Here is a 13,349-nt window from a genome sequence, read left to right as displayed (position 1 = left end):
CTGTCGAGGCTTGTCCCGTGTCATCTTCCTCAAGGCTTCCTTGATGGTCTGGTTCAGACGCTCTGCCAAACCGTCAGTCTGAGGGTGATATGCCGAGGTGAACACCTGCCGGATCCCCAAATTCTGGCAGAGTTGACGCATGGCTTTGGCCCGGAACGGCCCCCCCCGGTCTGTCAAGATTTCATCAGGCAGTCCCACCATGGCAAAAAGCTTGGACAGGGCTCGTATCATCCCCGGGGTCTGCATCGTCTTAAGCGGGATGACCTCAGGGAATCGTGTAGCATAGTCCACAATCACCAGGGCAAAGCGGTGGCCCCGGGGCGTGCGTGGCAGTGGGCCGATAAAGTCCATCGCGATGCGCTGGAAGGGCGTCTCCATGACGGGCAGCGGGGAGAGGGGGGCCTTTGGTGGGCGCCGGGATGCCACCCGCTGACAGGTGGGGCACGAGCGGCAGTGGGCCTTCACGTCCATGTTCACAGAGGGCCAGAAGAACTGCTCGAGGATCTTCTTCAGGGTCTTGTGGTGCCCCAGATGCCCGGCCCAAGCGTGTTCATGGGCCGTGCGGAGGACTTCTGCCCGGTAAGCTGCCGGCACCAGTAGCTGGCGGATCTCTCCCTGGCCATTTGGGGCACGGGCTAGGCGGACCCACACCCCTCCTTGCTTCTCAATGCGGGGAAGCCGTTGGGACCTCCGCTCATCCTGCACTCGGTCCTCTTCACGAGCTGCTGTCTCCCGCAAGCACTGTAAGGACTCATCTGCCCCTTGGGCCTCGCAGAAGGGGCGGTCGGCCAGGGGTCCCGCTGGTTCCTTGGCCTGCGGGCCTGCTCCTGGTCTGGTAGAGGGACCCTCATCCGGGTCGGGGGCCTCCTCCACTTGCAGCGCTGGGGCAACCTGTGGGTTTGCCAGTCCCTCGGCTGCCTCCCTAAGTAGCCTGGAGAACCCCGGGGCATCTCTCCCCAGCAGCATAGGGAGCGGTAAGTGGGCTACCTTGGCCACTTCCAGGTGGCGGAGCGCTCCCAGGTATTCCACTGTGATCCAGACCATAGGGTACGGCTGGGTGCGGCCCATCACGTCTGTCACCGGGACCCAGCGATGCACTGGGGTGTCAGCTGGGATAAGTTGGGAACGAATTGCTGATACTGCGCTCCCTGAGTCCAATAGGGCTTGTAGGGTCTGCCGTCCTATTCTCACGGTGGCGCACAGCCCCTGCGCCGCCTTGCCGGCTGGTGGGTTAATTTCCCACGCGAATGCGCATACCACTGGTGGAGTGGCTGTGGGGGTGCAGGCTTGTATCTGGTGTTCCACCGCCTGTGCTAGCTTCACCTGAGCTGCTTGGAAGGTTGCCTCCAGCTTCCTCCACACCTCGTCCAGGTGTGCCTCTAGCCATGGTCTGAGCTCTGCAGTGGCATTGGGATGCATCCCCTCGCCTGGCGCCTGCGTTGGAACGACCTTCCCCGTACGGGCCACCAACTTGTCAGGGCTTGCTGCGGCTGCCACTGGGCGTGGCACTGGGCAGTCTGCTCCTGACATCACAGGGGGGCCAGGGACTCTGCAGGACCCTGCTCTGTGGAAGGAGGGGCGGTATACCTCACCCAGACTCCCTCTCAGTCCACTCGCTGGCCTGCTCAACCTGGCCTGCTTACCCTCTGCATCCTCCTTCATCTCCTCCTTCCAGAACTCTCCTCCAAGCCACCACCCTTGCATCCTACTTCTCTCACTCCACATCATCACTCCTCACTCACACCCACCACCTCAGAGCTCTTCCTAGCCACCTTATATAGGGCTTCCTTTCCCCGCCCTGCCCTCCTTCTAGGCTTGTTCCCTCTCCTGACTTGGCCCAGCTGTGCCTTCCCTCAGGTGTTTCCCTCCTACCACTAATCCCTTCTTGGCTTCCTTGCCTTGCTGGCAGGGTGGGGTTGAATGCGAGCCATCCCCAGCTGAGGTCTCCTTGGCCTTGCTCACGAGGAGCTGCCCCAGCCGGCTTCTGTGCTGCTGAGCCTGCCTGGCCTTGCTCGCGAGGAGCTGCCCTGGCCAGCTTTTGTGCTGCTGAGCCTGTCTGGCCTTGCTCGCGAGGAGCTGCCCTGGCCAGCTTCTGTGCTGCCTGTTCATTGATGCTGGGAGGGGCTACCCATCTCCTCCCCCAGAATGCCTGTGGCAGCTCCACCTGGAGGGGCTTGGCTCCTAGCACCCCCTGAGCCAGGCTGCTGTCCTCTAGCCAGGGTGTGGCTCTGGGCTGTGGTGGCTGCTTCACCTCCTTGGAAGGTAAGGGCTCTGTCTGGGCTGTTGCTGTGTCCCTGTTCCCCTTGCCTTGGCCCTTTTCCTCTAGCCTGCTTAGCCCCCTTTCTCCCCCATGGTGGGTGGGACTAGCTGGCTTCTCCCTGCTCCCTCCAGCCTTCTGAGGCTTTGGCCTTTTGCCCCTTCCCCCTGGAGTAGGCAGGGTCTGGCTCTGTTTGCCAGACAGAGCAGCTGAACTGCTGTCTCCCGACTGCCCCCTGCCGCTGTCTGCCAGCAAGTCCGGGGGCTGGGCTGCTGACCCCGGACACAACCTACCTCACAACGGTTGCTATGAGGATAAAATGACGGAGAGAAGAATGATGTAAGCTGCTTTGGTCCCCAATGGAGAGAAAGGTGGGGTTTAAATAAAGTAAATAAATAAAATACAACAAATAAACCAGTTTTTAATGACACTGGCTTGGATCTGAAACCCTTCTTCCATCTCCACACAGCTGTCACTCTGTTGTGGAGAGCATTCTTCTCGTGAAGGCCACTTTTCACTCATACTACACCACTGTCTTACAAATGAGCAGGAAGTGCCTGGCACCAGAGGAATGGGCTTTGCAACAGAGGATGGCACAGTAGACAAGGAAGAGGAGGTTAGGATCCAAGTTACTTTCACTGGATCACGGAACTCATTTTAAATCATCACGTCATGAGAAGTGGCCAGTCTTCCCCTCATGTGGCTACAACAGGAAGGTGGGGGGAAAGGGAGGAACCAGCAACCCTGAAGACCTTGAATCTTTGACCCCAAGACTTCAGTGTCTAGGGACCAGGCAGGGATTGAGGAATGCCACAGGTATCACTGCAGGATCTACAAGCCTGAAGTTGGGTTTGTCCCATTGTCCACTATGCCTTTCAGCTTGTTAAGGCTTAGGCTTTTTATTACTTGTTAATTTTACTTTATTCCTGCTACACTTTAAAGTGGTTGCTTCAAAGGACATTTTGGAGCCAAGTTTAGCTTTTGCAGGTGCAAAACTTCTAGGAAGTTAAACCTGGGTGTGGCTCTTTGCCCCTGCAATGCACATCTGCATGGGGCTTCAGGTTGGGCTCAACTGGCTATGCCTGACAGAGCAGATGACTCCATAACAGGGGAAGTGCCTAAGACACAGGTTGCTCCTCATTTGCTAGAGGCTGCTGCCTTTCCTTCCATATTAAATTACAAACAGTGCAAACTGCTGTAAGAAAAATGTTAAGAGAGAAACGGCAAAGAGCAGTGGATCACACCTTCATACAAGCACACTCACTCTTATGTCATATCAGCAAATCCCTCCCTGCCTAACAAGACTCCTTCCACTCTCACTCCATGAGAGAACTCCTCCTCCACTGGCCCCACTGAGAGCCAAGTTACAAGTGACACCTGACACAGGTTGGACACTTGTCAGCTTCCCTCAAGTTTTGATGGGAAATGTAGGCGTCCTCTTCTTGCAGCTTGGCTCTCCATTACAGCTGCAAGACCAGGATGCAGCTGTAGCTTGGCTCTCAGTTAAATGAGGGCTGCGGTGCTGAGAAAGATGTTGTTGGTTGTTCCAAATCAGAACTGCAAGGATGCAGAAACACCAACACTGCCATAGCCTTCTCTGCCGTTCTTCTGAAAACATCAGGTAAGAACAATCTGTGAGGCACAGGATTGCAAAGAGTCATCCAAATCCCAGGGAGTTGTCCTCCCCTCTCCTCTCATTTTTGTTTTCTTGACATTCAGCCAGAGGAAGAGTTCTTGAGAACTTGGAAGCTTGCACACTTTTGTATTATTGAGGATGGTCCTAATAAGAGATATTTGTTTTTGGATTTCGCTTTGGACCAATGTGGTTCACAGCAACAATATTCCTGTGGATATGCCAACTTTAGAGGCACCCCCACAGCAGTTACAAGGAGCACTTGGCTGCTTTATGGAAGAACGAGTGATACAATCATTTTCAGGTATCCCAATAGAACTCTGGCAGGAAACATCCCACCATCTGGCTGTCATTAGAGAAACACCCCTGCTAGAAAAGGAGGATAATATTCCTATTTTTTAAGTTGTGTGTGTTTTGTGCTGTCAAGTCACTTCTGATTTACAACAACCTTTTACATTAATGCCCCCAAACATTCTATCATTAACAGCTTTGCTCAGCTCTTGCAAACAAAGGATGTGGCTTCCTTTATTGAATCAATTCATCTCATGTTAGCTCTTCCTCTTTTCCTAATGTACTTTACTTCATTTACAAGAAAAAAGGACTTACACATTTAAAAAGTGATCTCGTATTCAATAAACTGCTTGAAAAATGCCAAACTTGCCATAGATTGTCCTTTGCTCGTTTCTGAAAAGTCAGACAGTACAGGGGGACAGAATTCCACTGTTTGGTGACATTTTCTTGTCCCTGTTCCAAGTTTTATTGAGAAAGGAGTTTTCAGAGGAAAAATTAGACCAAGTCCCGAAATGTCTGTCAGCAAAACTCTGCTTCCCCTCCCCAACTGTTTCTGATGCACAGACAGTAAGGAACTGACTTCAATCTTCAACCCTGAGCAAACAATTCAGGGAGAAAATGCCAGAGTTCAGTTGTTTAAAATCCCAATGTGGCTTCCAAACGAACCTACAGCCTAACTGCTCTCCAAGGTAATCCCCCTCTAATGCATGTATAGATAATATTCCAACACCCAGCTTGGCATCTTTGCTGGAAGCTCAGCAGGCTAAACTTGTTTATTTATGTATTAGAAGACTGGGAGTTTGTGTGCGTGTACTATGCAGGAAGAGGCACCCATGTAATTATGTGAATGTTGCTTCCTGTTAGCACTGAGTAAGCTGGCATCTACATCCAGGGTCTTGGGAATGGAGCCTCCATTAAAGAACCACAGAAGAGCACCAGCTCTCTTTAGAGATTCCCTACCCACACTGAGGTCTGAGACGCAGCCAACAAGCCTCTACGCTTGGCAGAGAAGAATTAAGACAATATTCAGAGGGTTAGTGTGCCTCTTTTGGATTCTATTAATGTCGTTTCAATTTTTCCTAAGATAAAGTGCTTTTCAGGATACAAGGCAATGCAGAGATCCAACATGCTTGAATGCAACACACTCTTGTGGGTACCACTTTCAAACCATGTCAGAAGCCTGGGCAGGGGGTTGGACTAGATGGTCTGTATGGCCCCTTCCAACTCTATGATTCTAAGCCAACTGACATTCTCTGGGACCATACACGGGCAATTTTGAATCATTTTAGTAATCTCAAAGAAAACTTTTACATACATGCTGTTTTGGCCCAGAGTGAAACAGAGCCTGAAAACAGAAAGGAGCCAAGTTCCCAATGGACATCTGCCTGATTTGTGAACAGACAGAAACACACAGGGCTCTATCCGGGGCAGAACCTGTTTTCTATCCTAGTGAAAGCACACACCACATGCTACTAGCACTCAAACACAAACAAAAGACATGGGGAGCTGATTTGTCCCATCTGACTCAAGAAAGGGTTGGTCTCACAGCAACCCCCCCCCCCCGCCCTTTCAAATTAGGGAAATGCTGCTGTTCTGCTTGCTAGTTTGCTATTTTAATTATTGAGATGCCTTTTGGCTAGAAATTTGACAACAAAATAGTTCTTACAGCAAGAACAGCATCAGGTGAGAAGTTGAAATGGCCCGTAAGTTCAGTTACTCACTCTGCAATTACCACAGGCCGGTATCAGTATCTTTAAATAAGCAACACCTGCCAAGAGGGAAAAAGAAATCACCACTCTCCCAGACAATAATTCCATTTTAGAAGGCCTGGCAATGGCCTTAATCTAAGCCAGTTCCACTGTAAGAAACTGAACAAAAATCCTAATGGTTACTAGAGGCAAAAAGATACTTGTAAATAACACCAAGGCCTCCTAGAACAATGAATGCCACCCAAAGAAGAGAAAGTACACATCTTCCCTCATAGACGTTCTTTGGATGGCAGCCAGAGTAAATACTGATTTTCTTCTCTCATTTATATCTACATTTTGAGAGGAACACAATAATGTCCCTTTAGTAAACTAATGCAGGCTAGATGCTTAGCCTCTGTGGTAGAAATTCCCTCCCTCACCTAAGCACCCACATCCCCAAAAGAACTACCAAGGGCTTCTCTATAAAAAAGATTAAGAATATATTAAAATGCTGTGCAGAGCAGCTATGACCAGCAATAAAGGTGAGGTAATATAAAGAGAGGGAAAAGACTTCCAGCTTCTTCATTCCAGGTATACACTTGATACCTAAACTGAAAGGGCTCAGCATCCTGGCTTCATCTTTAAATAAGATCAACTATAAAAGGAAGGGAAATGACAAACCTAAGTTGTCTGGCCCCAAAAGGGGAAGAAAATACAAGATGGGTGAAATATTACCTTTGACCTACACCCATTAAGAAGGTACAAAGTGAAAAGTTCAGGGAAACACAAATTCACACAAATGGTTCAAAGAGTACTTTTTTAGCCTTTCATATTTCAGAACAGCCATATCAGTGTTTTGCAGCACAAGTTGAGCCCTATGGCACATATGTACTGTATTGTGTTTCTTTAGGTGCCACAAGGCTCTTAACTTTTTAGAAATCTTCCAAACGTATACAAACACAGACAAGCTATTTCATTCCCCTTCTGCCCCTCTGTGGCAGACATAGATTTCAATACATTACGTGGCTCAAGAAATAGTTGTCTATACTGGAGACTTACAAGCTTAATACTGCCCCAGGCATGTGCCATCCACATGGTAAAACATGACCTAAACAGCCATGATAGACTTCAATAGCAGCAGCTCCCTGCCACTGGAAGCCACATGATAAAGCCTATAGAATTCAGACTGCCATGTGCTTGTGCTTCTCAGCCATATGTGACTTGGCCTTTCAGCAGTTGCACCAGAAATGCACAAGGGTGCATGAATGGCTCTGGATAGCCCTGGAGTTTGTTAACTTTTGCCAGGCAAACAACTAGATGTAAATATGGAGACACCTTGAATGGGGTTTTGGATTATACCAATCACTATCCACACAAACCCTAGCACCCCCACAAAGATAGACTTAAGAGGGAAAAGAAAATTGCTCTCTCTCTCTCCCTCCCTCTCCCTCCCTCTCTCTTTCTCTCTCGGGGCAGACCAACTTCACCAAAAACTCAGAAATCAATTTAGGCAGAAATAAAAGAGTAGAGCACCTAAGAATGAAACTGGCTATGCATTAGATTCTGGGACACACACGCACACCCCAGCTAGCACCAGGCCCCACACAGCAAGGACCTGCTTGGTGAAGGGCAATTCGCACACTCCAGAACACACAATGACACTTCAGTCCAGCTATGGCAAAGACAACAAGTTCAACTACCCCCCTCCCTCCATACAAGTGCACAACTGCAAAATATTGCTGCTCCCTCCTCCAGTCTAAAATCAGACAATCTTTTGCTATTGCAATTTCCCTTTCCTCCAGGAAGTCTCCTCTTATTAGTTCTTCATATGAGTCTCATAAGGTAAGTAAACGTGCATTTGTCTGTGTTTACATACAAAAGGCTTATTTTTTATATATATATATATATATATATGTATGTATGTATGCATGTATTTTCCCCCACATGGATCTGCAATAGCAAAAAAACCCAATACACAATGTTTGTGAGAAACAATACAAATATTATAGCCACGGCTTATCATCATTTGAATGTATTCATATCCTCAACCTATGGTTTGCCTTTGTGCCTCTGTACCTAAACAGGGAGTCCAGTGGAATCTATCTGAAGGCACTTGTTATCTCCTCTCAGCTGAAAGAATGCTGCAAAGAGCGAGAGGGCAAGAGGGACGTGGGCCCTGCATGGCTGTGATCCACTCAGGCAGACAACAACTCAGCCATTAAGGAAGTCTCTTTCCTGCCCCCTCCCCTTGGAGGGCATATCCGTGTTCCTTTGGTCGGAGAACACGGCAGCTTTCCAGGGCATTACACGCTCCTTGAGCTGTTCAGCTTGGTCAGTTCATCAGCCTCTTCGGGACCTACTTCCGCACAGTCATTTTTCTCGCTGAGTTTACTAAACCTATGCCGGTCATCTGATTTTACAGACTCTTTTTGGAGCTTCTTGAAATATGGCAAAAAATCTGAGTTATGATCATATGTGTGGGGTGTCTTGTCTGAGTTCTGTACAGAAGGCACCAGGTTGGAGATCTCATCTGTTGGAGACCGCCCAATGCTGCCATCCACTTGAACACGGATGTCTGGAGATATAGACAACTGGTGGTGGGGGACAATCCCATTGTCCATGCACTTGGGGTAAAGATAGGTCTTCATCTGACCTTTACCCTTCACATTGACTGTCCCCCTGTAATCAAAGTCATACCCCATTTTGCTCAGTATGCGGTAGCTCTCTTCACTCACCTGTATGCGACACTCTACTCCTGTAGTGTCCATTCTGCTGGCTATATTCACAGTGTCACCCCAGATGTCATACAACAGCTTGGTAGTGCCAATGACCCCAGCTGTCAGGGGGCCATGGTTAAAGCCAATCCTCAGTTTAAAATTGAACCACAGCATGTTGTTGTTAAAGTCATCCACCACTTGCATCATTTCTTTGGCAAATTCGAAGAGGGTTTGCAAGTGTCCGTGTGGATTGCTGCTGTCCTGGGTTTGGGAGGTGTTCAGCCCAGAGGCAGCCATGTAAGTGGCCCCAATAGTCTTGATTTTCTCAATGCTGCCATAATCTGGCTTGCTCAGGAGCTCATCAAAGTCTCCAATCAGTTCGTTTAGGACTCGGTAACACTCCTTGCCACCTTCGTAATTTTCCTCATAGAACTCACTGAAGTTCACAATACTGGCAAAGATCACACCACCACTGTCATGGTTTTTGGAGTAGCTCTGAGATACTTTTAATTGCTCTGCCACATGATATGGAATAATATTCCGCAGCAGCCAGTCAGCCTGATCCCTCATGCTCTGGATCTTTGTACGGTGGAGGTCGGCTTCCACATCACCGTGATAATGGAGACGGTAGCTGACTTCAAACTCCCGATTTAAGAACCAAACCAAGAGTAGTAGAAGGAAGAAACCCAGAATCACTTCCTGACCAATCAAGTCTGCTGGTCTCTTGAAGTCCTCCGATGTTGTCCTGTTGCATTGATTGTTTATGGAACTAGAGTAAAGAAAGATGGGAAATGGAGATACAGATTACAGAAATGTTTTTAAAGAAGTCTTTTGCATACCACAAACATTTTTTTTGGTAGATCAACCTTTTAGCCCTTTATAGCCACAGTAATAAGCTTAGCAACGTGATATGTGCAATGAACGAAGCTGTCTCCAATGCCAGAAGAATTTGGGATATTTTGGCATTTAAAAAATAAACCTCAGAAAATATATGTCCATAAAGGTTCCTCCCTGTAGCTAGCATAAGGCCTCTCTTTTAAAACAAGAACACTAATTTAAAGATGTGAAGGCCCAGAAAAACAGAACAATTCTCTGCACACGTTCCAGCCCTTTTTTCAGTTCTTCTTGATAGAAAAATGGGGAAATTTTAGGCAGCACTGAAAAAACAATCCTCAATCCGTTTTTCCTTTTGGAATGAATGGAATGAAAGATAAGGTTTCACTCAAAATGAGTTGTATGAATTTTTTCAATGTAAGAAAGTCTACAGCATTAGATAATAATTCCTATGTGTATTGTGAACATACATTTAAACAAAAAAATTGAAAACATTGTAAATAATTTGGGCAACAATTAATATGCCATGATATGTTTAATGACAATACATTTAAAAAGTTTAGTGTTTTCAAGGTTATAATTTTAAATTCATATCAAAGTATGATGGTTGTCCTACCTACTGTGATTGTATGAGAGTGCTTCTGTACAAATGATACACTAATTTTGTTTTTAATACTGAATTTGCTTTCTACTTTTAATTTTTAATTTGTTCTGCCTCTCAAATTTAAGATATATATGCTAGGGTAGCATAGGGTACAGTTTGCAATTCCTTCTCAAGTTATTTCCTATACAAAACCAATCCATAGGTTCTTTCCATAAATATACCAAATAGTACAATTTTACATGCTAAATGATGTGCTTGTTGTTAGATCAGTAAAATAACTTTAGGCTTGACAGGGAAGTGTTGCATACATATTTTAATTTCCCATAACATTTCCCAGCCCCCACCTCCAGCTTCAAAAATTCTGGAAATTTTACATCTACACAGATTTTGTTGTCCAGCTTTCCAAAAAGCAAAATCAATTAAGCAAGAAAGGAAAGAGGCAGAAATGGGCACAATGTTAATCCCTATCTGTAGCTCTGTACTAAATGAAAGTGGGCAATTTGTAGTGCTGTACTAAATTGAAGTGGACCATTTCTGTGGAACTGAAATCCAAATAAGTCGTAACAGAATGCAAATTACATAGAACACAACAGAAGAGACTCCACTTCCAGACTGGAGTGAGTCCATTACTCAAAAAGTATAATCTACATTTTTTGCTTTCATCAAGGCAAATGTCCAACTGCAAACCTCAAATACTGATTTGGAAGTAAATTATCCTGAAATCCATGAGACATGCTTGCAAGTAATGCATTCAGAACTGGATTGTCAGTTTGGCTGAAGCTTCACAGATCTCTACTGCTCAATGAATGCATGAGCCAAATATCCACTACTGAGCCAAGTATCTACTATTGGACTCAAGCTAACTTAACACTCATTGCACTAGGACATGATCCATCAGTTATTTGGCAGAGGATTAAAGAACAGTTCACTACATGAAGAGGCAACAAGTCCCAATCCTCATTCGCCCAGGTCTGGAAGTGCTATTTTAAAAAAAAATTAAGTGAAGCAGAGTACCAATATCTACTAGGTAAAGCACAGCACACTAAACTGTGTCTTTATCAAGACAGTTTAGGGGCAGTCCACAGGGGCTAGGCATTCATATTTTTCCCCAGTCTTCCCCTTTGGCCATTTACTGCACTAGCCTGCCTGACCTGCAGCCTCTGACTGCATGAGTTACTTGTGAAATGATACCGTTTGAGCTTGTCGATGACTGTAACAATAAAATTGATTGATTGAAATGATAGTAAACAGAAGGAAGCCAACTTTTTATTTAGGATGCTTCCTCTTGGAACACAGGAAACTGTTAAATTGAATGAGAGTTTCCACAGATGTGCTCACTGCATGAAGCACAATCTCGGTTGCATTATGCACATGTACAGACTCTATGGAAAGAAAGCAAGGAGTATGCGGTGGATGCTCTTCCCTGCCCACTCCCACACCACTTGCTGCCATCTCCATGGCCAGGATGTGTTTTCCTGACACCATAAGAAAGCCTTAGATGTAAGTCCTGTGAAATTCAGTGGAATTTCAAGCTACTGTCTTGTGGTGAAGCACAAAAGGCAAATATTATCCAATCCTATTACTTAGGAGGTTAACAAAAAGAAGTCTTTGCCTACAGTTTATTCATACAAATATGATCATTCTCCCCATTGCTTCAATGGGATGCAATATTTTGAACAGCATTCCTCCTCTCCCACACCCTCACAGTTTTTTAAAATGGTTGCAATACTTTCTTTATTAAAGCCCTCTTAGGTCCAGCAGTAACCAGCAAAGGCAACAGAACATTAATGCTTACCTAAAGTTCTGTGCCGAATCAAAATAAGAGGTTTCCATGAAGCTGCAAAATGAAAAAGAACCACATCAACAAGAAAATGCACAGATCACATTTTCCACACTGGTAGCTGCTACCACTTGATAATCTGAACATACAAGGGAGTAGTCTAGAGGACCGGTTTTCACATCAAGCTCTCTTTTGCAGTGAGATCTGGTGAGCTACCTCCACTGGCCCTGCTGCTCACACATTCCTGCTTCCCTGTTTGGAGGCCCTCATCAGGCTAATGGCAGGAAAAAACTGATAGCATGCCCCTCAAGTTACAGTATACACATTACAATACATATGACCTTCTCTATGGAGGAAAATTATGACTGTGAGGCAGCCATAAACAATATGCAAACCAGAAGTAATTAATGCATAATATGGGAAGCAACCCTATCTTAGCTCTTATGTCCTGTAAGAGAGACAAGTAGGGCAAAGCTCTGGCTGGAAGTTCAAACCACCAACAAATGCCATGTGCAAACTGACCTCTTTACCGAGATTAACATCATGATTGTAAAGAGTGGGCGTGGTTTCTCTGACTAACCTCTCCAACTTATCTTACAATATCCCATGCTACATAAAAGGGCATGACATCCAAATCTTCAACTGAACAGGCCACTCAGCTAAAGCAAAGGGCTTAAAGGAATCTCCTTGGCTGCAATCCTACTGTGCAACCTGCACTATGACTTCCAATATGCAATCTTGTTAGTGTCATCTCCACAAGGTGGCTAAGATTTTGGAAGCCAGCAAGTCTAGCTAGACTACTGGACAATTTGAAACTCCAGTACATAAATAACACCTCAGCTTGATTATTATCTGGCGTGAAATAGAATATACATAATATACATATCGTACAGTCACTCCATTGGCTACCAGTTAGCTTCCAGGCTCAAAATCAAGTTGCTAGCTAACACCTACCAGGTATCTGATGAAGGGAGCTTTGACTCTCGAAAGCTTACACCCTGGAAATCTTGTTGATCTTTAAAGTGCTACTGGACTCAAACCTTGCTCTTCTAACGCAGACCAACACAGCTACCAACCTGAAACTACCTACAAGGAAAGCTCCCACAGACAAGATGGCAATGGAGTAACAGCACTGGTCTGAGACTCTCCCACGAATTTTGCTTTTCCTTTTGTCTGAATACTTAGAACACTCATAATTTGGCAAGCCTCCGCGGACTGCAGCCTACAGCTTCCAGTCAGCCGTGGGACATTTATTCAGCCTTGGAGTGAAATACTATTTTGAAAATATAGACACAACTTTGCAGGCTGGGAGAATCTTGGTGTTTCAGCATTTTGCTGTATTCAGGACAGGTGTGAGAGGAGTTGTATGTTGGACGGCAAGAGTTTCTTTTTAATTTATCTTCTTTCCTCATTATAGTATGGAAAAAGCAGAGCCATACCAATTCTGGATTGCCTCCCCTAACAAAAGCTGTTAAACAACTAAAGACTGATGAATTCAAATTTCTGAGGGAGGTGCGAGAAAAATTGTTGCAGTCAATTTAAGAA

At 45.9% G+C, this 13,349-nt stretch overlaps 1 protein-coding gene across 1 annotated transcript in view; it reads right to left on the bottom strand.

Moving 5' to 3' along the window:
* Window positions 1-4,507: 4,507 nt before the first annotated feature.
* Window positions 4,508-13,349, bottom strand: part of ADCY9 (adenylate cyclase 9) — a 33,922-nt gene continuing 25,080 nt past the window's right edge. Inside the window, exons 10-11 of the mRNA XM_054993155.1 lie at window positions 11,820-11,861; window positions 4,508-9,355 (exon numbers count right to left, since the gene is read on the bottom strand). Of these exons, the coding sequence (XP_054849130.1) occupies window positions 8,173-9,355; window positions 11,820-11,861 (1,225 nt within the window). The 3' untranslated portion in view covers window positions 4,508-8,172. The remainder of the gene's footprint in view (window positions 9,356-11,819; window positions 11,862-13,349) is intronic.

Source organism: Eublepharis macularius, chromosome 12 (assembly GCF_028583425.1).
Source record: "Eublepharis macularius isolate TG4126 chromosome 12, MPM_Emac_v1.0, whole genome shotgun sequence".
NCBI lineage: Eukaryota > Metazoa > Chordata > Lepidosauria > Squamata > Eublepharidae > Eublepharis > Eublepharis macularius.
The sequence above is the reverse complement of the archived record's forward strand: the minus strand, read 5'-3'. Positions and strand labels throughout refer to the sequence as shown.